Source organism: Scyliorhinus canicula, chromosome 1 (assembly GCF_902713615.1).
Source record: "Scyliorhinus canicula chromosome 1, sScyCan1.1, whole genome shotgun sequence".
NCBI classification, from domain to species: Eukaryota; Metazoa; Chordata; class Chondrichthyes; order Carcharhiniformes; family Scyliorhinidae; genus Scyliorhinus; species Scyliorhinus canicula.
Genome location: NC_052146.1, coordinates 62446087 through 62473773, shown reverse-complemented (window position 1 = coordinate 62473773; position 27687 = coordinate 62446087). Strand labels below are relative to the sequence as shown.

The 27687-nt window shown below is 45.6% G+C and overlaps 1 protein-coding gene across 1 annotated transcript; it reads left to right on the top strand.

Moving 5' to 3' along the window:
- On the top strand, positions 1-27687 carry slc35e4 (solute carrier family 35 member E4). Its single transcript, XM_038791526.1, has 2 exons — positions 1-610; positions 27005-27687. The coding sequence occupies exons 1-2, from the start codon at positions 1-3 to the stop codon at positions 27442-27444; spliced, it is 1050 nt and encodes a 349-aa protein (XP_038647454.1). The 3' UTR covers positions 27445-27687.

The following is a 27687-nucleotide window of genomic DNA, read 5'->3' as shown; positions in this document are numbered from 1 at the left end:
ATGACAACTACTGATGTATTCCCGGAGTTTCCTCCGCCAATACCCGATAAAGCGGAGGCAGCAGCGGGGGGGACCACGCCGAAGAAGAGGCGGATGCTGCACACACTGGCCGCGGTCACCGTGCTGCTGGCCACCGGCACCACCATCACCAGCCTCAACAAATGCATCTTCGCCGTCTACAATTTCCGCTACCCGCTCCTGCTATCGGCGCTCCACATGCTGACGGCCATCGTGGTCGACTATGCTCTGATCCGGCTGGGCTTCGTCAACCTGAAGCTGAAGGAAGTCACCGGGCTCCCCACCGCTGCCAAGCTCAAGGTGTTCCTGCTGAGCCTGACCTTTTGCGCCACCATCGGCTTTGGCAACATGGGGCTCAACTGCGTGCAGCTCTCCTTCGCGCAAGTGATCTCCTCCACCACCCCCCTCTTCACCATCGCCATATCGAAGCTCTTTTTGGGCAAGCGCCACCACATCCTCAAGTACACTGCCATGATGCCTATCTGCCTGGGAGCTTCATTCAGTCTCATGGGCGAGGTGCAGTTTGATCACAAAGGATGCCTCTACATTTTCGCTGCCACCATGTTGAGAGGAGTGAAGTCTATCCAACAAAGTGAGTTGGTCTGTTCTGTGATTTTACTGACTGTACCATGGGCAGGTGACAAGGGATGGCTCGGTGGGCGGGTTACCATTAAGACAGGCAAGTCTTTTGTAATGGGACGAGATTGTTGCCTCAAGCCTGTCTTATGAAAAGTGATGTTAAGATGTCTCTTGAGGGGAAAATGAGAGATTATGCTCCTGTCCCATCGCCCAGAAGTAACAATTTTCTTAATTTCCACCAGAAAATTAATATATAGATATATGGCTCAGTCAGTAATAGTTGTCAGTAATAGTTAACACTGTGGTGCTCAGATGACTGCAAGGGCAAATCTAATTGTGACACCATGATTGAAGAATAATAGTTACCTGATTCACAGCTGGGAATGATGTAAGGACATAAGTCATGGGTGAAATAAGGACACTTGGCTGCGAAGCTCGTCCCTTACGCACTCTTACCTTGTTAACCAGTTACTCATTTGTTTTTTTGCATGTGCCTCAAGTCTGCATCTCTACATTTCGATCTGGAAATTTCTTCCATGCATTTCAGAGCGTCAATCATTTAAAAAATATTAGCTTCATTCAAATGAAAACAATTGAGTGTGACCATATGATTATTGGGGTGTGAGGGGGGGGGGGGGGAGGTGGGTGGAGGGGAGGAAGGTGAGTGGGAGTGTGGAGGGGAGGAAGGTGGGTGAGGAGGAGGGGGAAGCTTGCGTTTGGATTGACCCTGTTCTATCTAGGCCAAGGTCCGAACTTTGGAATTTCCAAAACAGATTACTAAATTTAAAGCAATTGGAGGAACTGTGACTGTTTCTCCATTCTTCTTGTAGCGTAGCAATGTCAAGCAATATTAACTATATAACAGGAGATGTTTGGAACTAGAAGGAAAGATAAAGGGGAGCCGGCGATTGTGCCGTGTTTGGACTTTCAAACAAGAGATTACTACACAAAGTTTGGGTTCGGGGTTTTGGAGGTAATATTAGCATAGATAGCGGATTGGTTAATGGACAGAACAGAAAGTAGGAATAAACAGATAATTTTTAGCAGGTTGTCACGAGCAGGGCATCGAGACTTGGGCCTTATTTATTTACAGTCTATATCAATGATTTAAATGAAGGGACTGACTATAATGTATCCCAAGTTTGTTGATAATACAAAGTTACCTGTGAGGACGATTCAAAACGCCTGCAAAGCGATATAAATGTTTAAATGAGTGGACAAGAACATGGCAGGTGGAAAATTTGGAAGGAAAAATAGAAAAAACAATATTATTAAATAGTGAGAGACTGGGAAATGTTGATAAGGACCTGAGGACAGCACGGTGGTACAGTGGTTAGCACTGCTGCCCCTCGTGCCGAGATCCCAGGTTCGATCCCGGCCCTGGGTCACTGTCCGTGTGGAGTTTGCACATTCTCCGCCTTTTTTGTGTGGGTTTCACCCCCACAACCCAAAGATATGCAGGGTAGGTGGATTGGCCACGTAGCAGGGTAGCATGGTGGTTAGCATAAATGCTTCACAGCTCCAGGGTCCCAGGTTCGATTCCCGGCTGGGTCACTGTCTGTGTGGAGTCTGCACGTCCTCCCCCTGTGTGCGTGGGTTTCCTCCGGGTGCTCCGGTTTCCTCCCACAGTCCAAAGATGTGCGGGTTAGGTGGATTGGCCATGCTAAATTGCCCGTAGTGTCCTAATAAAAGTAAGGTTAAAGGGGGGGGGGGGGTTGTTGGGTTACGGGTATAGGGTGGATACGTGGGTTGAGTAGGGTGATCATGGCTCGGCACAACATTGAGGGCCGAAGGGCCTGTTCTGTGCTGTACTGTTCTATGTTCTATGTTCTAAAATTGCCCCTTAATTGGAATAAATGAATTGGGTATTCTAAATTAAAAAAAAAAGATATTCCAAAGGACCTATGTGCCCTCGTACCTGATCACAGAAAGTTAGCATGCAGTTGCAGCAAGTAATTCAGAAAGTAAATGATATGTTAGTCTTTATTAGAAAAGGATTAAAGCATGAAGGAGTCTGACTGAAACTGAACAGAAAAAGCAAAATACAAGATGCTAGTAATCTGGAATAAAAATAGAAAATGCTCGAAATACTGAGCAGATGAGATAGAAGGGAAAAACACTTAACACTTCAGTTCAATAACCTTTCATCAGAACTAGTTGTGCACCAGGGAAGCTTGAACCTCTGCCCTATAGACGTGGTATGTGCAAGCACTTAACTGAACACAACCCAGACTAGTTATAGCTGTAATCAGGATTTGCAGTGGCAAATGGAAAATGTGTTGCCTATATGGTATAATACTCCAGTTTCTGTAAAGTATAACATATTATCTGATTACTGTGAACAGTGCCACAAGAAATTGGTGGTCACTAACGGCAAATTTTTTTTTGAGTACTTCGTGAATGGATAATACACAAGACAATACAAATAGATTTATTTTGGCCAATAAAAATAGAAGTAACTGATAGGTGAAACATAACATCCTCGCGATTTCCAACAGTACGTGAGATGGAGTCACAATGTTCTATCATTTATGTGCACATGATAGGCTTCCACGCCACTAATGTGCTCCCTGGCTGCTGCTGCCAACGGAGGCTGAAAAATTACCCATGCTCCACTGGCTGCAACCTGTCTTTTTGAAAGATGCTTTTAAGGCTCCTCCGTCCCCTATATTGCAACAATAACTTAAACAAGAAATTCTTGCCCAGTCCAGATCATCTGCCTGGTCTGGAACGCCAAGGTGAGCCCCACAATAGACATCACATCCTCACAAAATCTGCCTGCGAATGCAGTGTTGGAAATCATCATGCCATTTGTGCCAGGTATTATGTTGGGCTCGGGCAAAAGTTCCAGATCCACTCACACCAAAGAAAATGATCGGAAACTCTCATGACAGAATTTCAGCAGGAGGGTACCAAAGAGGCAAGAACTTGCAGCTCAGAATGTACTCGGACATTCCATGGCCATCAGCATCAGGAGGACTTAAATATATTTTAACAAAGCCTCTGCTAATAATAAGTGAGTTGTGACCAAAACTACACTCACCAGGGTGGCACAGTAGCACAGTGGTTATCACAGTTGCTTCACAGCTCCAGGGTCCCAGGTTAGATTCCCGGCTCGGGTCACTGTCTGTGCGGAGTCTGCACGTTCTCCCCGTGTCTGCGTGGGTTTCCTCCGGGTGCTCCGGTTTCCTCCCACAGTCCAAAGTTGTGCAAGTTAGGTGGATTGGCCATGATAAATTGTCCTTAGTATCCAAAAAAAAAGGTTAGGTGGGGTACAGGGATAGGGTAGATGCGTGGGTTTAAGTAGGGTGCTCTTTCCAAGAGCCAGTGCAGACTCAATGGACCGCATGGCCTCTTTCTGCACTGTAAATTCTATGAGGGGAAAAAAAAAGTATAGACTGTTACGTCATTAAATGTTAGGCAATAAATTCTTGGCACATTAATTGCCGATTCTTCAGTTCCCTCTCTATTAATTGTATGTTTTTTTTAAATTTGAGTTGAACACCAGTAACATTGCTTACAGAACAAAGTCAACAAAAGTTGCACCTTTTTCTTATAACAATCTTGGTTTGCCTTTCATTCTGAATTCATTCTGTTTCCCAAATTTCTGTTTGTCCTTTACTCTTTCATCACTTTACCTCGTTGGCTCAATTTTCCTAACCGTTTCTGATATTCTGACTCATTCTTTCTCACTCCCTTCTAATTTAGTCCCTCTGACCTTGCTGTTATTGGGTCAAAGTTGCTTGATAAAACTTGACTACTGCTCTGAAAGTTATTTTATAACAAATATGCGCACACATCTGCAAATGTTACTTGATCTAATTACATGATATTATAAATAGTAGTTACTTGGGGGTGTTCCACTAACTAAGCCATTGAGGGAGCATCAATGTCTTAAAGGTTACCATTGACCAAAAACTTAATTTGGACTAGCCAAATAAATACTGGGAATTTTACAGTGAGTAACGCACCTCCTGACTCCCTGGGGACAAGTCAGGGGTGTGATGAAATGCTTTTTACTTGCCTTGATGAATGTGGATCCAACGATGCTGAAGAAACTTTTTTAAAAATAAGTTTAGAGTACCCAATTAATTTTTCCAATTAAGGGGCAATTTAGCTTGGCCAATCCACCTACCCTGCATATGTTTTGGGGTTGTGGGGTGAGATCCACGCAGACATGATGAGAATGTTCAAACCCCACACGGACAGTGGCCCAGGATCGAACTTGGGTCCTTGGCACTGTGAGGTAGCAGTGCTAACCAAATATGAAGAAACTTAACATCATCCAGGACCAGGAAACCAGCTTGATCAGTGCCCCATCCACCATCTTAAGCTTTCATTCTTTCCACCATCAACAAACAGCGGCAGCAGTGTGTTCCATCGACAAGATGTACTGCAGCAACTTGCCAAAGCTCCTTTGGCAGCATCTTCCAAATCTGTGATCTCTAGAAGGACAGAGACGACACAAGTGTGGAAACATCGGCATCAGATAAGTTCCCCTCCAAGCCAGATAGCATGCTGATTTGGAACCACAGCGCTGTTCCTTCACTGTCACTGGGTCAAAGTCCCAGAACTACCTTCTTAATAGTGTCCTTGGTGTACCTGCAACAAGCTACAGTAGTTCAAGATGATGGCTCACTACCACCTTCTCATGGGCAATTAGCAAAAATGCTGGGCTTACAGCGATGCTCATAGTCCATGAAATAATTTTAAAACTTCTTTCTTTCTCAAACCTGAATGTCACTTTGCCTCAGGACATTGATGAAAGACTGTCCAAATAGTGAATGGGATATACAAAGATCAGAAGTGGATGGGCCACGATAATGTTGCTAGAGGATGCTACAGAATTATGGCCCTGGGAACTGGCACAGAAGGGCCAGTTCCTCTAGGTCAGTGGTTTTCTACCGATGTGCCACGGCCTGCTGCAGCGGGTTCTGCTCAGCCCAGCCTCTGATGTACATGCCTACACATGGAGCTCAGGAAGCCCATGTTTGGGCAGCTCCAGCTTACCTGACAAACAGCTGCAGTCGGTGTTCTGGGCCATTTCCCTCCACTAGTTCCCACTGATAAGTTTGGAAGGACACATTTGGAATTTGTGTCCAGTTGCTGCCATTTACCAACACTGGGAACACCTCTCCCTTTTGATCCGTGCTGGCCTGAGAAAGAAAACTATTGCAAGTTTCTGGTTCTGATAAGCATGCAGTGCTTCTTCTGCAAAGCACAAATGTGACAACTTGGGGCATGAATTTAGTCCCCATTTCTAATTTACAGAAAGTGAAATCCCAGCGAAGGACTACTTAAAAGCAAAGCCGGAATGTAAAATAGAAACGAGTTTGGTAAAATACTCCAGTGCAGGACTAAATTAGGAATGGGCCCCATCTTTCCAGGGAATAGAACAAAAATATATGATTGGGGAAATCCACAATACGGCAAGTGGTACTGAGCTGGAACACACTATCCACAATGCAGCAAGTGGTCCTGAGCTGGAACTCACTATTGTTGGTGCCTTTGCTGGCATCAACTGACAAAAGTGAATACTACAGCTTTTATTATTCAACTCAGACTGCAGCTATGTGTTTATTTAAACAGTTACACGAGTTTCAAAATTGACAGCTTGAACAAAAATATACTACTGGCTTAGAGAGAACTTGGTCAGGTCCACTCTAGAGGGTATCTGTCCATTGTGAGCTTTCAAACTCTGGTCTGATTGTAGAAAGATTGATCCCACAGGTTATCGCTACAATATCTCAGAAGCTGTTGCGTTTTATAAGGTTTTAGTTAAACACTCCTTTCCCTTCTGGGCATCATTTTGGCCTTGAGAGCGAGAACCTCATTCTTCAAGTTTCAAAATAAAATGTTGTCAGCGAAATGTCCAGTTACAAGTTGTTGCCCCGTGAAAATCATTCTGCTTAAGCTGCTGGTTTTCACACCGAGTAATGCATTGGCTTCTTTTACCACCTTGCCTCACAGCACAATGTTGGCAATTTCCCATCATTTCCCCTTTTTGATCCACTGAATTGAGCGAAGTGGTTCACAAAAAGCCTTAACCAGTTCTTCCCATTGGATGTCCAAGCTGCATTACAACTGTTTAGCACAGGGCTAAATCGCTGGCTTTGAAGGCAGGCCTGCAGCACGGTTCGATTCCCGTAACAGCCTCCCCGAACAGGCGCCGGAATGTGGCGACTAGAGGCTTTTCACAGTAACTTCATTTGAAGCCTACTTGTGACAATAAGCGATTTTCATTTCATTTATTTCAACTGATCATAACTGCTTGAAGCAATGACAATGTGTGTATATAACTATTCATTGGCATATAATTTTCCCATCAATCGTTTTTATGCAAAAAAACTCCATGCACCTTAACTTTCCAGTGCTTTAATATAATCCTAATATAAGTTTGATACAAAAATAAAAAGCATGGCTATTTCTAAATGTGATGAAATTCATTCCCATGGGTACAGCTGTATATTTGTTCCCCAGTTCAAAATATCACCCCACCAACTAGTTTCTTTAATTTCATTTATGGCGGTTTCATTTACACTTACTACTTGTGATACCTACTCATAAGTTATATAAGCATATTTAAGGCACTTTTTAATACTTCTGGCAATAATTGTATATTTGTCACATTTTTCTCAATAATCTTTAAATTCAGAATTAATTTCCTCCATGACATCAGTTCGCTCTTGTTCGCATTTATTTTTAAAAATAAATTTAGAGTACCCACTTCATTTTTTCCAATGAAGGGGCCATTTAGTGTGGCCAATCCACCTAACCTGCACATCTTTGGGTTGTGGGGGTGAAACCCATGCAAATACGGGGAGAATACAAACTCCACACGGTGACCCAGGGCTCGGATCGAACGTGGGACCTTGGCGCTGTGATGCAGCAGTAACCACTGTGCTGCCCCTTTTGTTTGCATTTATGAATATAATTTTACCAATTCTAGTTGACACCTGGGGTGGGATTCTCCATCCCACCATACCCTATTTCTGGTGCGACACACCCCTGACGGCAACGGGATCCTCTGTCCTGCCAGCCAGCCAATGGAGTATCCCATTGTGGGCACCCCCACGCCATCGTAAAATCCCCGGACATGGGTGCTCTGCCATTGCAATGGAAAATCCAGCCAGCGGAGAATCCCACTCCTAGGGCTTTATGCAAAATGTGAGTTTCTCACCAGGGCATACTCTAGCCCCATACAAATGTCTTATCAGTGAGGTGGTAACACACTATTCTTCTTTATCCACATGTGCGACTCTTGTGATTTTTGTTTTTGGGGCTCTCACTTCCAGGGTACAAGGTATATTCTTATTTGTCTTAAATACTTGGCTTGATCAGGGGGGTATATTGAATATGGACAGATCAGAATTTTGCTGGCTTGCTGACATTCGTCCAACTTATTTCCTACTAATGTTTTGTTCCTGTCTACGGCATACAGGGCCTTATCTTTGTCGGTTTTTAAAAATTAATTTACGGGATGTGGGCGTCGCTGGTTAGGCCAGCATTTATTGTCCATCCCTAGTTGTCCTTCAGAAGGTGGTGATGAGTTGCCTTCTTGAACCGCTGCAGTCTTTCAGGTGTAGGTACACCCACTATGCGGTTAGGGAGAGAGTTCCAGGATGTTGCCCCAGCGACAGTGAAGGAACAGCGATATGTTTCCAAGTCAGGGTGGTGAGTGACTTGGAGGGGAACCTCCAGGTGGTGGGATTCCCAGGTATCTGCTGCTCTTGTCCTTTTAGATGGTAATGGTCATGGGTTTGGAAAGTGCTGTCTGAGGAACCTTGGTGAGTTACTGCAGTGCATCTACTATGACTCATCTTTTATTCTCACTCCACAGTATAAATATTTCCCAACAATGATTTTAACAGCATTTCTCTTTCGTTTTAAATATTTCCCACTTTCTCTGTCTGTTAGCTTTGACAAAGAGTCATCGGACTCAAAATATTAGCTCTTTTCTCTCCCTACAGATGCTGCCAGACTTGCTGAGATTTTCCAGCATTTTCTCTTTCATTTCAGATTCCAGCATCCACAGTAATTTGCTTTTATTACTGCAGTGCATCTTGTAGATGGTACACAAGGCTGCCACTGTTCATCGGTGGCGGAGGGTTTGAATGTTTGTGGAAGGAGGAGCAATCAGGCGGGCTGCTTTGTCCTGGCTGGCTTCAAGCTTCTTGCATGGTGTTGGGGCTGCACTCATCCAGGCACTCCTGACTTGTGCCTTGTAGATGGTGGACAGGCTTTGGGGGTCAGGAAGTGAGTTACTCGCCATACGATTCCTAGCCTTTGACCTGCCCTGGTAGCCCATCTACAGATCATGCTGGATAATCCCAATATTTTCTACTTCAAAGATCCTCATCCCAGATACTTCAGGTGGGATGACGGGAACCCCTAATGCCATCCCTGTTGCTTCTCCACTAATCCCTTTACATTCTTCATCAAAACAAGCTTTAGCTAGCTGTCTTGTTGGCACCCTGTAATTTTCAGGTTAATGTCCCTAGTGGTCAAATTGGCAACTGCTCATGCCTATTATTGAGATCAAGATTTATTTACAGTTTTGATCTTGCTAGCCAATCAACCAAAATGTCGTCTTCACTGCGATCTTATTGGGTTAATCTTCTCCCATTTCCCTTTTTTCTTCTTTGAACCTGGGGGGTATCCCCTTCGAGATTTTACCTTTCATAGAATCCCTATAGTGCAGAAGGAGGCCGTTCGGCCCATCGAGACTGCACTGATCCTTTGAATGTGCACTCTTCCCCCATCCACTCCCGCCCTATCCCTGAAACATCATAACCTGACCTGCATATCTTTCAGCGCTTCTACAAGACTGTCACCTGATTGGAGCTGGCAAAAGTGCCTGCAGACGCTCCAATCTCTACTAGGGGAAGAGCAGAAGGTGCAACTGCTTCTTCCTCACCCACATACAGCAACACAAGGGGCTGGCAATGGCCTGAGAGTTGAATAGCTTTAACTACTTTTTGCTTTTTAAATAGCTGGGGCCTTAACAGATATCTTTGCAGCATCCTTGAGCACGGGTGAAGTCCCGGAGGACTGGAGAATTGCTAATGTTGTCCCTTTGTTTAAGAAGGGTAGCAGGGAAAATCCAGGGAATTACAGACCTGTGAGCTTGACGTCAGTGGTAGGCAAACTGTTGGAGAAGATACTGAGGGATAGGATCTATTCACATCTGGAAGAAAATAGACTTATCAGTGATAGGCAGCATTGTTTTGTGCAAGGAACGTCATGTCTTACAAACCTAATAGAATTCTTTGAGGAAGTGACAAAGTTAATTGATGAGGGAAGGGCTGGAGATGTCATATACATGGACTTTAGTAAGGCGTTTGATAAAGTTTCCCATGGCAGGTTGATGGCAAAAGTGAAGTCGTATGGGGTTCAGGGTGTACTAGCTAGATGGATAAAGAACTGGCTGGGCAACAGGGGACAGAGAGTAGTGGTGGAAGGGAGTGTCTCAAAATGGAGAAGGGTGACTAGTGGTGTTCCACAGGGATCTGTGCTCGGACCACTGTTGTTTGTGATCTACATAAATGACTTGGAGGAAGGTATAGGTGGTCTGATTAGCACGTTTGCAGATGATACTAAGATTGGTGGAGTTGCAGATAGCGAGGAGGACTGTCAGAGAATACAACAAAATATAGATAGATTGGAGAGTTGGGCAGAGAAATGGCAGATGGAGTTCAATCCAGGCAAATGCGAGGTGATGCATTTTGGAAGATCAAATTCAAGAGCGGACGATATGGTCAATGGAAGGGTCCTGGGGAAAATTGATGTCCAGAGAGATCTGGGAGTTCAGGTCCATTGTACCCTGAAGGTGGCAATGCAGGTTGATAGAGTGGTCAAGAAGGCATACAGCATGCTTGCCTTCATCGGACGGAGTATTGAGTACACGAGTAGGCAGGTCATGTTACAGTTGTATAGGACTTTGGTTCGGCCACATTTGGAATACTGCGTGCAGTTCTGGTCGCCACATTACCAGAAGGATGTGGATGCTTTGGAGAGGGTGCAGAGGAGGTTCACCAGGATGTTGCCTGGTATGGAGGGTGCTAGCTATGAAGAAAGGTTGAGTAGATTAGGATTGTTTTCATTGGAAAGACGGCGGTTGAGGGGGGACCTGATTGATGTCTACAAAATTACGAGAGGTATGGACAGGGTGGATAGCAACAAGCTTTTTCCAAGAGTGGGGGTGTCAGTTACAAGGGGTCACGATTTCAAGGTGAGAGGGGGAAAGTTTAAGGGAGATGTGCGTGGAAAGTTTTTTACGCAGAGGATGGTGGGTGCCTGGAACGCTTTACCAGCGGAGATGGTAGTGGCGGGCACGATAGCATCATTTAAGAGGCATCTAGACAGGTATATGAATGGGCGGCAACAGAGGGAAGTAGACCGTGGAAAATAGGAGACAGGTTTAGATAAAGGATCTGGATCGGCACAGGCTGGGAGGGCCGAAGGGCCTGTTCCTGTGCTGTAATTTTCTTTGTTCTTTGTTCTACTTTTGTCATGACCGTCCTGATAGGGAATGCTTCAATCCATTTACTATTTCTGCTAACTGGGCCATGTCACACTTCTTGCCCCTGGTTTGTGTTGCTGTGATGAGGTTTGTGGGAATTGGTTGCGGAGTGGTGGGGCTAGGATGTTCTGACCAAGGAGGAGGGTCAGGTATCAACTTCCTCCCGATCGCCGTATTCTTCCGAGGCTTTGCCCAGTTCACCCCAATCCGCCTCGCCTTCCTTTGTATTCTTTGATCCTACAACTCTTCATATTTCCGGATCCGGAGTTGCAACCTCAACTTATTTATCTCATGCTGACATCTGTGACCAGTGGTTTGATGTCGAAATGTTTTACTCATTTGATGCAATGCTTTGACAGCTGCTTGAAAATTAGCACATTTCTTATTCAACCTTTTACTATCTTTCTGGGCTGAGCTTTGTTCACTATCCCCTCGCTTATTTTCCTGATAAGTTTTCTCTGTTTCCATTTTGAATTTGCTCATATGTACCAAATTCGACTGATTCTTTTGCATCTCTGTAACAAAATCTGATTTTGCAGCATTCAACTCTTGTTTTAAATTTTCCAGCTTTGTGTCTTTGTTATATGTTTAAAGTTACTTTAAAACTCTGATCTCGCCAGCATAGGTTTATTATCAAAGCTAGTTCCAAAACAAAATGTAATCAGTGAAGTGTCCGGTCGCAGGTTGTTGTCCCACAAAAGTCCTTCAGCGTAAGCTGCTGTTTCTCATACAAACTAATCTGTTGGCTCCTTTAACCATCATGCCTCTCGGCACAATGTTGGCAATTGTCCCACCGCGATGCACAAGACAGCAAGTGGCACCGAGCTGGAACTCTCTGTCCACAATACAGCAAGTGGTACTGTGCTGGAACTCACTACCCACAATGCAGCAAGTGGTACTGTGCTGGAACTCACTACCCACAATGCAGCAAGTGGTACTGTGCTGGAACTCACTACCCACAATGCAGCAAGTGGTACTGTGCTGGAACTCACTACCCACAATGCAGCAAGTGGTACTGTGCTGGAACTCACTACCCACAATGCAGCAAGTGGTACTGTGCTGGAACTCACTGTCCACAATGCAGCAAGTGGTACTGTGCTGGAACTCACTACCCACAATGCAGCAAGTGGTACTGTGCTGGAACTCACTACCCACAATGCAGCAAGTGGTACTGTGCTGGAACTCACTACCCACAATGCAGCAAGTGGTACTGTGCTGGAACTCACTACCCACAATGCAGCAAGTGGTACTGTGCTGGAACTCACTGTCCACAATGCAGCAAATGGTACTGAGCTGGAACTCACTGTCCACAATGCAGCAAGTGGTACTGTGCTGGAACTCACTACCCACAATGCAGCAAGTGGTACTGAGCTGGAACTCACTGTCCACAATGCAGCAAGTGGTACTGTGCTGGAACTCACTACCCACAATGCAGCAAGTGGTACCGAGCTGGAACTCACTGTCCACAATGCAGCAAGTGGTACTGTGCTGGAACTCACTGTCCACAATGCAGCAAGTGGTACTGTGCTGGAACTCACTACCCACAATGCAGCAAGTGGTACCGAGCTGGAACTCACTGTCCACAATGCAGCAAGGGGCACTGAGCTGGAACTCACTACCCACAATGCAGCAAGTCGTACTGTGCTGGAACACACTATCCACAATGCAGCAAGTGGTACTGAGCTGGAACTCACTATCCACAATGCAGCAAGTGGTTCTGCGCTGGAACACACTATCCACAATGCAGCAAGTGGTACTGTGCTGGAACACACTATCCACAATGCAGCAAGTGGTACTGAGCTGGAACTCACTATCCACAATGCAGCAAGTGGTTCTGCGCTGGAACACACTATCCACAATGCAGCAAGTGGTACTGAGCTGGAACTCATTATCCACAATGCAGCAAGTGGTTCTGCGCTGGAACACACTATCCACAATGCAGCACGTGGTACTAAGCCAGAACTCACTGTCCACAATGCAGCAAGTAGTATTGAACCGGAACTCAATATCCACAATGCAGCAAGTAGTATTGAGCCGGAACTCACTGTATCCAGTGCAGCAAGTGGTACCGAGCTGGAACTCACTATCCACAATGCAGCAAGGGCACTAAGCTGGAACTCACTACCCACAATGCAGCAAGTGGTACTGAGCCGAAACTCACTACCCACAATGCAGCAAGTAGTATTGAGCCGGAACTCAATATCCACAATACAGCAAGTGGTACCGAGCTGGAACTCGCTATCCACAATGCAGCAAGGGGCACTGAGCTGGAACTCACTATCCACAATACAGCAAGTGGTACTGAGCCAGAACTCGCTACCCACAATGCAGCAAGTAGTATTGAGCCGGAACTCAATATCCACAATACAGCAAGTGGTACCGAGCTGGAACTCACTATCCACAATGCAGCAAGGGGCACTGAGCTGGAACTCACTATCCACAATACAGCAAGTGGTAATAAGGTGGGAAAAATAGAATGGGTGAGGAGCTGTAAAGCAATTATATCTTGGAAATATTTTGGTGAGTACTATTGCAGTACAAAATTGAGATTCTAGAAAATCTTTTGCTTGATATGACTGGTGTTCAGAAAAGGGGGGCAAAATATCGAAATACCTGATCACTGGCTGACAGCCGGACTTGAAGTAATGGGTGTCACAGGCTCAGGAACAGTGATGATTAGAAATAGGTTTTTACTTTTCTGATGTTCCTTTGTGCTGGTCCAAAAACGCTGGTTGTGATTTTACAGCGCTCCAGGGAATGTGTGGGGAACGGTGAGGTGTACAATTGAGTGGTTGCATGCCCGTCCACATCCTCCTGCTTCTGGCATTTTACCAGTGGTGGGGGTGGAGGTGGGTGGCCCAGTCGACCTTAACTGAGGAACTTTTGTGGCCAATTATAAATTAAGAACCTCTTCCTTCTGCTGATGGTGGGTATTTCACCCTGTGGGAAGACCTCCAGGTGCACCCACATGGGCTCGGTGATAGGGATGCCAACTGTGATGAAATATATTCTTGGGAGGTTTCAACACGTGACATTTCCCCCATCCTCCTGCCATTAGTCCTTAGTCGCTCAGCACATCCATTGTTGTGACTGTGGTGAATGTATGAAATTGTTGTATGTTTTAGTTTATTGCAGTAATGTTATTCAAAACCCTGGTTTAAGATGCTTGCAGGCAGTACATCTGCTAACGGTGTGATTAAGGAGTCGTAAAAGTTAGATAATCATTGGTGTTAATCATTTACTTTACTGAAGCTAGATGGCTAATGGAACATTGTTTTAATTTTGGAGGATCCCTGGGGTGTATGTAATGAGAAATGGTGCTTAGTCCTGGGAACATCTTAGTGGGAGGAGACCAAAGAATGCTTTATGATGGAATTAAGGAGTGAGAGAGAGAAATACAACACAGAACAGACCCTTCGGCCCACGATGTTGTGCCGAACTTTTATCCTAGGTTAATCATAGAATTTTGGACACTAAGGGCAATTTATCATGGCCAATCCACCCAACCTGGAGCCAAAGTGGAGCCAGGTCTGACTGTAGATTTGCAGTTTGTCATAGGATTTTAATCTGATGAGACAGGACTTCAGCTGGCTCCTAGAAGGTTCTATCCAAATTCCTTGCACAGAGAAATGCAAGTAAATCTGATTGTTAACTTTATTTACAAGTGGTCTTTTATCTATCATTTTTATCTATAGTGGTATTTTATTTATCAGCTCCAGGGTCCCAGGTTCGATTCCCGGCTGGGTCACTGTCTGTGTGGAGTCTGCACGTCCTCCCTGTGTGTGCGTGGGTTTCCTCCGGGTGCTCCGGTTTCCTCCCACAGTCCAAAGATGTGCGGGTTAGGTGGATTGGCCATGCTAAATTGCCCGTAGTGTAAGGTTAATGGGGGGATTGTTGGGATACGGGTTACGTGGGTTTAAGTAGGGTGATCATTGCTCAGCACAACATCGAGGGCCGAAGGGCCTGTTCTGTGCTGTACTGTTCTATGTTCTATATTTGTTTGCTTAATTGAAATTATTATATATAATATAATATAACTGTGTGGAGTCTGCACGTCCTCCCCCTGTGTGCGTGGGTTTCCTCCGGGTGCTCCGGTTTCCTCCCACAGTCCAAAGATGTGCGAGTTAGGTGGATTGGCCATGCTAAATTACCCGTAGTGTCCTAATAAAAGTAAGGTTAAGGGGGGGGGTTGTTGGGTTACGGGTATAGGATGGATGCGTGGGTTTGAGTGGGGTGATCGTGGCTCGGCACAACATTGAGGGCCGAATAGCCATGGGTGGAGAAAGGGGCTATCTGGGATGGGCTAGGTACAGGGTGGAATTAAAGGGGCAGGAGTTAAGTGAGGAAGATGACAGAAGGCAGAGGGGATTGGAGGCATAAGCCTTCAGTAAGGCAAGTAACGTGGTACGACCAGGGACTGAATGGGCCAGTTAAAAGGACGTGGCTATTCGCACACCTCAGGAGCTTGAAAGTGGGGGGTGGTCTTTCTGCAGTAGACACATCTCCGTGTGAAGGACCAGGTTAGGTTAAGGAAGGGGTGGGTTGGGCAGGTTTTTCACTCGGGCTTTGACTCAAAATAGATAGGAGGGGCGATTTTAATGAGCAAAAAAAAAAAGGGATTTGTGAGCGCGAAGGAGGAGAGGGATCTGGGTGGGAGATATGTGATTGTGAGTGGGTCACAAACTGGGATGATGTGGGTTTTATGAGGGGGTTGCTGGCAGCGGTCCCGGATTTGGCCACGCACCAGTTGATCATGGGAGGAGATTTTAACTGTGTCCCTAGAGCCGAGGGTGTGTAGGTCAAACCCCAGGTCGATGGGTAGGGTACGAATGGCAAGGAAACTGGGGGGGTTTCTGGAGAGGATGGGTATGGTGGATCCATGGCGCTTTCAGAACCCAGGGGTAAGGGAGTATTCCTCCTTGTCACACGTCCATAAGGTGTATTGGAGGATTGATTACTTTGTAGTGAGTTGGGAGATTTTGGTTGGGGTGGAGGGGTAGAGTATGCGGGGATAGTTATCTCAGACCATGCACTCCACTGACTGGAGATTTGGTATAGATCGGGATGAGCGCAGAGACCGGGGTGGAGGTTTGATTTGGGCTTGTTGACAGATTGAGGCTTTTGTGATGAGGTGCAGGCGGTGATTACGGAGTTTGTGGAGTTGAATCAGAATGGGGAGGTGTCGGCGGCCATTTTATGGGAAGCATTGGAGGCAGTGGTCCGGTGGGGGAAGGTATTTTGTTTAAGGCTTGTGCGATGGGAAAGGAGGGAGGAACATGACCGCCTCATGAGCAAGGTAGTGAAGGTGGACAGGGAATATTCAAGGGTGCCCACAGTGGACGGATTGGTGAGGAGGAAAAAGTTGCAGGGCCAGTTTGACAGGCTGACAACAGGCAGGGCAGTAGGGCAACTGCGTAGGGCAAGGGGGGTGCAATATGAGTATGGGGAGAAGGCGAGCCACGTGCTGGCGCACCACATGCTGGCGCACCAGCTGCAGAGGCAGGCTGCGTCCAGCAAAATATTGAAGCTACGGACTGGGGGTGGGGTTGTGATGTCAGAGCCAGGGAAGATAAATGAGGCATTTAGGGAGTACTACCAGGGACTTTGAGGCAGACCCGGCAGGAGAGGAGGGGGACATGGGGCGGTTCCTGAATGAGGTTAAATTTCCCCAGGTGGAGGAAGCAAAGAGGCAGGCGTGGAGGAGCCGCTGGGGCTGAGGGAGGTGCTGGATAGTACCAAGGGTATGAAGTCGGGGAAGGGCCCAGGGCCGGATGGGTACCCGGCAGAATTTTATAAGGAATTTGCGACGGACCTGGCACCACATCTGTTGGGGATGTTTAATGAGGCACTGGAGAAGGGGGAGTTGCCGAAGATGATGACTCGGGCAGTAATTATGCTAATCCTGAAAAAGGGGAAGGACCCGATGGAATCTGGGTCATATAGGCCCATATCACTATTGAACATGGAGGGGGCAGTACAGTGGCGCAGTGGTTAGCATTGCTGCCTCACAGGCGCCGAGGTCCCAGGTTCGATCTCTGGGTCACTGTCCGTGTGGAGTTTGCACATTCTCCCCGTATCTGCGTGGGTTTCGCCCCCGCAACCCAAAGATGTGCAGGGTAAGTGGATTGGCCAGGCTAAATTGCCCCTTAATTGGAAAAAATGAATTGGGTACTCTAAATTTGAAAAAAAAAAGAAAGAAAAAAAACTATTGAACATGGATGTGAAAGTATTGGCTAAGTTGTTAGCGGGGAGGATGGAGGATTGTGTCCCGGGCCTGGTTGCAGAAGATCAAACAGGCTTCGTGAAGGGCAGGCAGCTCGCGATTAATATAAGACGGCTGTTGAATGTGCTGATTAATCCGTCGGGGCTCTGGTACTCCGGAGCTGGTGTGGTGTACATGGATGCGGAGAAAGCATTTGATCGGGTGGAGTGGCGGTACTTGTTCGAAGTTTTGGGCCGAGATTTGTGGAGATTCGAGGTTGCTGTATGTGGCACCAAGGGCGAGGGTAAGGACGAATGATATGAGCTCACAAAGCTTTGACTTACACAGGGGTACGAGGCAGGGGTGCCCGCTGTCGCCGCTGCTGTTTGCGCTGGCAATAGAGCCATTGGCGATGGCTCTCAGGAAGTCGGCAGAGAGGCGGGGGATAATGAGGGGACAGAAGAAGCATCAGGTGTAGCTCTATGCCGATGACCTCTTGCTGTATGTTTCGGATCTGTTGGAGAGTATGGGAAGGATTATGGGCCTGCCTGGGAGATTTGGAGGGTTCTCTGGGTACAAGCTTGAGTGTAGGGCAAAGTGGGTATTCCCGGTGAATGAGCTGGCACAGTGGACTAATTTAAGGGAGATGCCATTTACGGTAGCGAGGGATAGGTTAGGTATTTGGGGATTCAAGTAGCGAGGGAATGGACAGGGCTCCATAAGTGGAACTTAACAAAGCTGGCAGAGGAGGCTAGTGAGGATCTTAAGAGGTGGGATACACTGCACTTAACACTGGCAGGGAGGGTCCAAGTAGTGAAAATGAATATTCTGCCGAGGTTCTTGTTTATCTTTCAAGCTCTCCCGATATTTATACCGAAGGCCTTTTTTCGGAAAGTTTCTGACTTTGTATGGGAGGGGAAGATGCCGAGCGTGGGGAGGATCCTGCTACAGAGGCAGAGGCAGCAGGGGGTGTTGGCGTTGCCGGACTTGCTTCATTATTATTGGGCGGCGAATGTGGACAAGGTGCGGCGATAGTCGGAAGGAGAAGGGGTGGAGTGGGTGAGGATGAAAGAGGAATCTTGTAAGGGATCTAGCTTGAGGGCTATGTTGACGGCATCGTTGCCAATGGCTCCGAGTAGGTATTCGGGGAGCCCAGTGGTGCAGTCCACAGTGAAGATATGGAATCAGCTCAGGAGGCATTTTAGGGTGGAAGGGATGTCTGTGTTAACGCTGCTGTGCAAGAATCATGGGTTTGAGACGGGGGTGGTGGATAGGGAAGATGGAGGGAAGTGGGGCTGGTCAAGGTGAGGGATCTGTACTTGGAGGAAGGGTTCGCCAATCTGGAGGAGCTAAGGGAGAGGGTAGAGCTGCCGAGGGGTAAAGAGTTCAGGCATCTACAGGGTAGGGACTTTGCTCGAAAGGTCTGGAGGCGGTTCCCTAGGTTGCCGGGATACACTCTCCAGGAGTGACTGCTGCTTCTGGATGCAGAAGGGGAGGCAAAAATTGGGGATATATACAAGTGGCTGGGGGAGCAGGGAGGTGAGCGGGTGGTGACGATCAAGGAGAAATGGGAAGCGGAGTTGGGAGGGAAGATCAATTGGGTAGTATGGAGTGAGGCACTGTGTAGGGTAAACGGGACCTCCTCTTGTGCAAGGATGAGCCAGATACAGTTTAAGGTGGTGCACAGGGTGCATCTGACTCGGACGAGAATGAGTGGGTTCTTTCAGGGGATAGCAAATGAGTGTGAGAGGTGTGGGCAGGGGCCAGTGAATCACGCGCACATGTTTTGATGTTGCGAAAAATTGGGAACATTCTGGGACGGAGTGTTCAAGGTCTTAGCCAGAATAATAATAATAATCACTTATTGTCACAAGTCGGCTTCAATAAAGTTACTGTGAAAAGCCCCTAGTTGCCACATTCCGGCTCCTGTTCGGGGAGGCCGGTACGGGAATTGAACCCCCGCTTCTGCCTTGTTCTGCATTACAAGCCAGCTATTTGGCTCAGTGTGCTAAACCAGTCCATAATCGTGGAGGAGGAAGTGGACCTGGACCCTTTGGTGGCGATATTTGGGGTTTCAGAGAAGCCGGAGCTCATGGAGAGGAGGAAGGCCGATGTCTTGGCCTTCGCCTCTCAGATTGCACGGAGGTGAATTTTGCTAGTGTGGCAGGCAGCATCGTCAATAGGGGTAGCGCTTGATTGGGTGACCTGTACGACTTCCTGCGATTAGAGAAGATAAAGTATGAGTTAAAGGGATCCTCAGGGAGGTTTGAGGAAAGGTGGAAGATGTTTGTGACTGTGTTTGAGGGGCTGTATGTCGTGTGGGGGGGGGAAGAATCTGTACAGACTGTATAGTTGATTGTTGGGAAGTATGTTTCCCCGTGGTGTTTATTCACTGCAACCTGTTTTGATACATGTTTGTAATAAAATACCTTTTTTTTTAAAAAAACAACAGGTTAGGTAGGTTGGCTATGCTAAATTGCCCCTTCATGCCCAAAGATGTGCAGGTTGGGTGGGGTTACAGGGATAGAGCGGCTGAATGGGCCTGGGTGGGACGCTGTTACAGAGGATCGGTACAGACTCGATGGACCAAATAGCCTCCAACACTGTCGGGATTCTGTGGATTCTATGGATATGGATTCTATAATCTAGGAGAGTAATTTTCAAAGAAAATTTTAAAAAACAATATTTTTTATAACCAATCCAGTTGAATTTTACTGTGGATAGTAGCAGTGTTCATAACACCACTCATTAAGTAGCTGCCTCTCAAAGACTGTTTAATGCTCCTTGTGGTATCTTCTCACTGTCGTTAATGCTTTCACACACATTTTCACTCGTGAACTTTCAAAGCTGGGCTAAAAGTAAATGCATTTTAATCTCATTCCTGCTTTCAGTCTATTTTAAACGTCAAACTGCTTAATATGTCCCTGGGCCCTCACTCTCTGTAACTGTTTTATGAACATTAATGTAACAGTTATAACATTGTTTCGTTGTTGGGAATAGCTTTTATACTGCAACATGAATCCTAAACTATGCAATAAAATACTTACAACACTGCTTACATCAAAGAATATTTGAATATTATACTCTTCCCCTACTTTCACTTTTCATTCTTTGTCCTATTTCATTCTTTTAATTTTACTTTGTCCCCAATTAATCTAACATACTTGTGATTTTCCAAGCTCACCGCACTCCCACCTTTTTCTAAAAAAAAACACTTTTGAGAAGTGCGTGTCCTCCATTCTCTCTTGTTGAGATATGAATATGAAAGAAAACATTTTAATTTGTCAAAAACTGGCTTTGAATCAAAAGCCCAGACGTATAAGACTGACATGGTTGTCTCATATCAGGGGAGCAGGACTGGATATTTACTGAGATATGGCCACATTAAAAAATCAGACTGCCCAGCCAGATCTATTCCTGGGGAGGAGGGCGGACGCCCTTGCCTTTGCCTCCCTGATCGCCCACCGTAGAATCCTGTTTGGCTGGAGGTCAGCAGCACCACCCAGAGCTGCAGACTGGCTGTCCGACCTCTCGGAATCTCTCCAAATGGAGAAAATCAAATTCGCCATCCGAGGGTCAGATGACTGCTTCCACAGAACGTGGGAGCCATTCACGCGACTGTTCCGAGACCTGTTTGTGGCCAATGGACAAGAAGAAGAATAGCCAGGAAGCCAAGAATCAGGGGAAAATAGCCAAGAATCGGGGGAAAGCCGTGAACACCGTGAAGGTCCCTAACGTTTCCGATTCAACTACTTCCACAGGCAGTGCATTCCATGCCCCCACTACTCTCTGGGTAAAGAACCTACCTCTGACATCCCCCCTATATCTTCCACCATTTACCTTTTTATGTCCCCTTGTAATGGTTTGTTCCACCCAGGGGAAAAAGTCTCTGACTGTCTACTCTAGTCCCCTGATCATGTTATAAACCTCTATCAAGTCGCCCCTCATCCTTCTCCGTTCTAATGAGAAAAGGCCTAGCACCCTCAACCTTTCCTCGTAAGACCTATTCTCCATTCCAGGCAACATCCTGGTAAATCTCCTTTGCACCGTTCCCAAAGCTTCCACATCCTTCCTAAAAGGGCCAATAGCAGGCAGGAAAAGTTCTCCAAATGTGGCCGTACCAAGGTTTTGTACAGCTGCATCATCACCTCACAGCTCTTAAATTCAATCCCTCTGCTAATGAACGCTAGCACACCATAGGCCTTCTTCACAGCTCTATCCACTTGAGTGGCAACTTTCAAAGATCTATGAAAATAGACCCCAAGATCTCTCTGCTCCTCTACATTGCCAAGAACCCTACCGTTAATCCTGTATTCCGCATTCATATTTGTCCTTCCAAAATGGACAACCTCACACTTGTCAGGGTTAAACTCCATCTGCCACTTCTCAGCCCAGCTCTGCATCCTATCTATGTCTCTTTGCAGCCGACAACAGCCCTCCTCACTATCCACAACTCCACCAATCTTCGTATCTGCAAATTTACTGCTCCACCCTTCAACTCCCTCATCCAAGTCATTAATGAAAATCATAAACAGCAGAGGACCTAGAACTGATCCCTGTGGTACGCCACTGGTAACTGGGCTCCAGGCTGAATATTTGCCATCCACCACCACTCTCTGACTTCTATCGGTTAGCCAGTTCGTTATCCAACTGGCCAAATTTCCCACTATCCCATGCCTCCTTACTTTCTGCATAAGTCTACCATGGGGAACCTTATCAAATGCCTTACTAAAATCCATGTACACTACATCCACTGCTTTACCTTCATCCACATGCTTGGTCACCTCCTCAAAGAAGTCAATAAGACTTGTAAGGCAAGACCTACCCCTCACAAATCCGTGCTGACTATCCCTAATCGAGCAGTATCTTTCCAGATGCTCAGAAATCCTATCCCTCAGTACCCTTTCCATTACTTTGCCTACCACCGAAGTAAGACTAACTGGCCTGTAATTCCCAGGGTTATCCCTATTCCCTTTTTTGAACAGGGGCACGACATTCGCCACTTTCCAATCCCCTGGTACCACCCCTGTTGACAGTGAGGACGAAAAGATCATTGCCAACGGCTCTGTGCGTTGAGATAGATTTGAGATAGAGTCAGCCACTCCAGGCGATGGTTGGAAGTGAAAGACCCACTCCACCAACAGAATGAAAGCCCAGCACTGTTGATGTATTGGTGCAGAATTTGCTGGCGTGGGGACACCTTGTCAGATTCAATTTTCTGACTCTTCAGCTCAAACCTTTTGGGCAGAATTCTCTCAAGACTCTGGAGGCAAGTTCAATGGCTGGTGTGTGGGAAAGAATATGGTGGGATGCCCAGAAATAATTTTCATGCCAATGTGAATTTAAGACAGGATCCTCTATCATGGTAGGTCAGAATTAACCCCATTTGCATCCTGTTAGTGGGAGAGGTTGCAACTCATCTGAACAATGTCTGGGGCTGCCTCCGTAGTTCAGGATGAAGGCTGCCTGCAACCTTGGACCCTAGAACACCACAGCAAGTGGGTCGAGGGAGCATCTGCAGGTGGACCTTCCAGATTGCGTGTCCTGGAGAGGTTCCATCTTCCAGCCTCAAGAATATTCGCGGAGATACATAGCTGTTTTCTGGAGGTCCATTTTCCGGTCTCAGAGTGCTCGGGGAAATCTATACATTTTCACCTTCTTTCTTCAATAGTGGGCCAGTGCTGTTGGGAGTCTTTTCAATATGGCACCCAGACACAACATTGGACTATGAGCCACCCAGGCCTGCCCAAGGCATAAAAAACCCCAGGTGCATAATAAATAATGTAGAGGCTGTAAGGTTTGGTGTGCTTTCCCACTGGCTGTTGCAGCAGGAAATACTCACGTTTCTGCCCCCTTTATGAGATTTGGGGCATAAATCAACTACCTCATTGCCTGGGTGGCACCTCCAGGCTGGCAGTGCCAGGGTTTGGGCCCGTGGGGGCCTTGCCCATAAGAGCGGTGGGGGTGGGGGGATCTGAGAGTCCCAGAAACGGTACGGGGGGGTGGCGGTTTGGCTGTAAGGTGGGGTCTAACGATCTGGGCAGCCTATAAAATGTCACGCTGATCTGCAAGGAGCAGTCCAGCTGGTGATCTCAGCTCGCCAATGCAGGACGGCTGCCTAAGTGTAGTCTCAATGGGGAGGAACACCCCAAGGTCAAAGGAAAGTGACGTTGAATAGCAGGGTTATTTTTGGCATTGCAGCCGATGAGAAAAAGCCTGCCACACGTGCCCCAAACAGCCCTTTTAACTTTTTTCCGTTGAATCGCACCCCAAATCTCAAAATGGGAGAATGCCACCTTTTTGAAACTGTAAGTGCAAGTTGATAAGGGGCCAATGAGGTGAGCAGGGCATCTGCGACTTTGATGACTGACAGGGTCAGCAGTCTATCTGATAACTCATGAGATTTAAGGATAGCAAGAAAACCAGAGGAATGGATGACAAGAAATCAGTGTGAATTAGAATCAGCCGAGATACAGGAGAAGGAATGAAAGATTGGATTAAGAGAGAGAGAGAGAGGCAAAAAGGAAAAATAAGTACTTCCTTTCAAAGATTACATTTTTGAGTTTTAAAAACCTTTGGGATACATTTAGATGCTGTCCAGTATATTTCAGGTCTGTATGTTAAACATTATCCCCATCCCCCTTGTATTTCCCAATGTGGGACAGACTGGAACCAGGGGACATGGTTTTATAGTAAAGGGGCTCCCATTTAAGATGGAGATGAGGAGACATATTTTTTTTCTATCAAAAGGGTCGGGAGTCTGTGGGACTCTTGTTCCCCAGAAATCAGTGGAGACAGGATTGTTGAATATTTTTTTAAGGCATAGGCAGATAGATCCTTGACTGACAAGGGATCAAAGGTTATTGGGGGAGGTGGAATGTGGTTGTTGAGTCCACAATCAGATTTACCGAATCTCCTGCTCTTCATTTGTAGGTTCGTATACAGGAGTGAAACTTCTCAGTTTCAATTCCTTCCTTTCTGGGCCTCCCAAGGTTGAGCCACCTTGCAGGAACATAAAGTCTCATTAACAGGAATATTACAATTATCATCAAATACCAACCCTAATATTCCTTGTCATGGGTAATTTGTTTTAACAATGCAAATGCAGCAATTTCTTGAAACGTATGCGGATGTTGAAGGCAAGCTCTGTTTTTTTGGGAGGCTGGCAACAGAGTGGAGCAAATCTTCCCATCAATATGGAGCGATTTGCAGCGTATGGCATACCTCTTTTGTGCCACAAATTGCTGGGCGATTCACACACGTATCAATGTTCCCATTAACTCATAATTTCCCCAGCAAATTCTGAGCCTACATGTTCCAAATTGATTTCGCAAACTACATATATCTCCACCATTGCAGCTGCATGTTAAATGGAAAACCGAACATTGTGAATGTTAATTTATAGCATTACAATAATGTCAGCTTGTGGTTTTTGGAATGCCAGCTACTACTTTTCCAGTCCAACCCTCCCCATCCTAACACAGGGAGTTGTAAATAGCTAACGCAATGACAGAACTGAATATGTGATCCCTGCTGCAAAGTTACTTTTCTACAGCCATGTTTTAGAATCTCTGCTCTTGCAATATTTCACCAGCCTATACATAGGTTGTGATTCAGCGTAATCACATGGGCGAAGGTCACTTTCCCTCCGGCAGTGCTTAAACAGATGCAGAGATTTGATATTCAGTGGGTATATTTAGAGCATGCTCATCTGATTTGTATGTTCGTATAAATAAATAAATATTTGTCAGGAAATAAATATTAGCCATTTGTATATATGCAGGCTGCAGCATATAATCTTTCATCAACAACAAAGAAGTGTTCTTTTTAGAGTAAGACACCATTCTTTTCACTTTTTTTTCTCTCCCCACCTCCTGAAGATACCGACAATTAATATTTTTGTAATTTTTCCAATTAAGGAGCAATTTAGTGTGGCCAATTCACCAATCTTTTTGGGTTGTGGGCAATGAGACCCACGCAGACATGGGGACAATATGCAAACTCCACACGGACAATGATCCAGAGCCAGGATCGAACCCGGATCCTCAGCGCCATAGGCAGCAGTGCTAATCACTGTGTCACCGTGCCGCTTAACTGACAATTAATGTAGGTACTACTGTATGGATGCCTCCAGTACCTCGGCCAGATTAATATTCTTCATGTGTGTGACAGAGTGCCGGTACGGTAGGTGACTGTAAGGAGTATTACAGTTGCATCAATCCTGTCCTAACTCCACGTTCATCATACCCTTCACAACGGTTATCATTGGATTAGGATCAGCAACACTGGCTAATTTTGCTGAGAAAGGGAGAGAAGGAGATTATCCACAGAGATCATTTTCCATTGGGCGTGAAATGTTAATTGGGTACAATGTTAATCCTGATTTCCACACTCAGTGCAACAGTGTGGCAATCATTTCTCAGTTCCTGTCTTCTAATTCCTATCCACATCCAAGGACGAGTCCTTGAAGAGTTGACATGAATCTTTTAAATTAATTCTTGCATTCAGTTACCCAATCTCGCATGAAGACACAGAGGACCTTTGTAGTGGCCATGGCTAAGACAGCAAACTCACCACAAGTCATGGATCATACTGAAGGCTTTCCTGGTCTGTATAGCAAGAGGGGACTTATCACTGGAGACACTTCAGAAGCCACTTTCCTGTCTTACTGCATACCATATTTTTGCATGAGAGTATTTTGAAACCTATAAAAGCAAAGTAATGTTATTTGGAGTCATAAACATTACTTCTGAGTCATTTTATTCTTGTCGAGTGTTTCTTTTCTTCCACATGCATCATCCCTGTTTCCATACAGCTCTGTCCATACGTACAGGGATCATTATCATGACAATTTAGTTAATTGACCTGAAAATGAAAATATGTTTTTAGCAAATAGAGCTCTGCTGCTTTCGTATTTCAGAATCAACGTCAGCAGTTATGGCACAATGGAACGCATTTGCTTTTAAAATTAATGAGCCACTTTCACCATCATTGAGTATTATTCAGGAAGGAAATTGTTACCACTACAGACAGATCTGAAACTAGTGAAAAAGGATGTTATGAATGAAGTTACAGTACAGACATTGAGGAAAGACCTCGCCCACATCACCTCCCACACAATTTGGTTTCATGGTTACCAAATTGAATAAAACATTTCTTCGTTACAACATGCAGTTCAGTAACTTGAATATAGTGAGCTTATATTTTTCCACACTTGCATTTAACATGGCTAGGGAAAAATATAGCTTTTGCTATGCTGAATCACTTACTATGGAAACACTATACAGCTCAAATCAGTGATTGTTGTTTCAAAGAAACTCCTTAAACAGGGGCTCTTATCTTTGAAAAACACACTTTTGGAAGTGTTCAAATTCATTTGAAAATTAGCATAGATTCCAAACTGTGGGCTTACAGTAGTTATTACAAATGCTGTAAAAATCAACTCTAAATGTCACTTTTTCAGCATTCGACCTTTGCTCTTTTTTCTGTTTATTTGGCTGTGTCTTTGTTTGCTTCTGCCTCTGATTCGGTCTCCTTTCCACTGCCTCAAGATTCCCTATTCCTCCATTAGTAATATTCCAAATAGGCCCTTGATGTTTAATGGAAAATCGTGTGTTACGTATCTGTTCACAGAACGGGCTAATGTATCATCTATTACAATAATCATTGTCTCTCCTTTACAGGTATTCTCCTTCAGGAAGAAAAGATTAACTCTGTCATCCTGCTCTACTTGATGTCCATCCCAAGTTTCTGTATCCTTATTTCAGCTGCGTTATTGCTGGAGAGCGGTGCTGAATGGGAACCATCCATCAAGTATGACAACAGACTTTGGATTTTCATCCTTCTTAGCTGTCTAGGCTCTGTACTGTACAACCTGGCGAGCTTCTGTGTCACCACACTTACTTCCGCTGTCACGCTGCATGTAGTGGGCAACCTCAACATGGTCGGAAACCTCGTCATTTCACAGGTCCTCTTTGGCAATGAGATGACTGCGTTCAGCTACGCTGGAATCGGGCTGACGCTAACGGGAGCGTTGATGTATCAGAACTCCGATTTAATAACAAACTATTTGAATTCAAGAAGTAAATATCACAAAGAGCAAGACAAGTTAAAAACTGACTGAAAGAAAGCCTTGTGTACAGACTGGAGATGACGTATTTGTAATTCAGTAGGGTTACATTTTGCCAAACTGCGGGCAGACAAAATGCTAAAATTATTAAAGTAAAGCACATTGCCTTATTTAAATTAATGCTTTACTCGATATTTTGTTCCCATTCAAATGTATGAATAGTCTGTGACGGAATTGTATTTATTACATTACATAGTTCTAGACCAGATTATTAAAAAAGCTAAATTTTTATTGTAA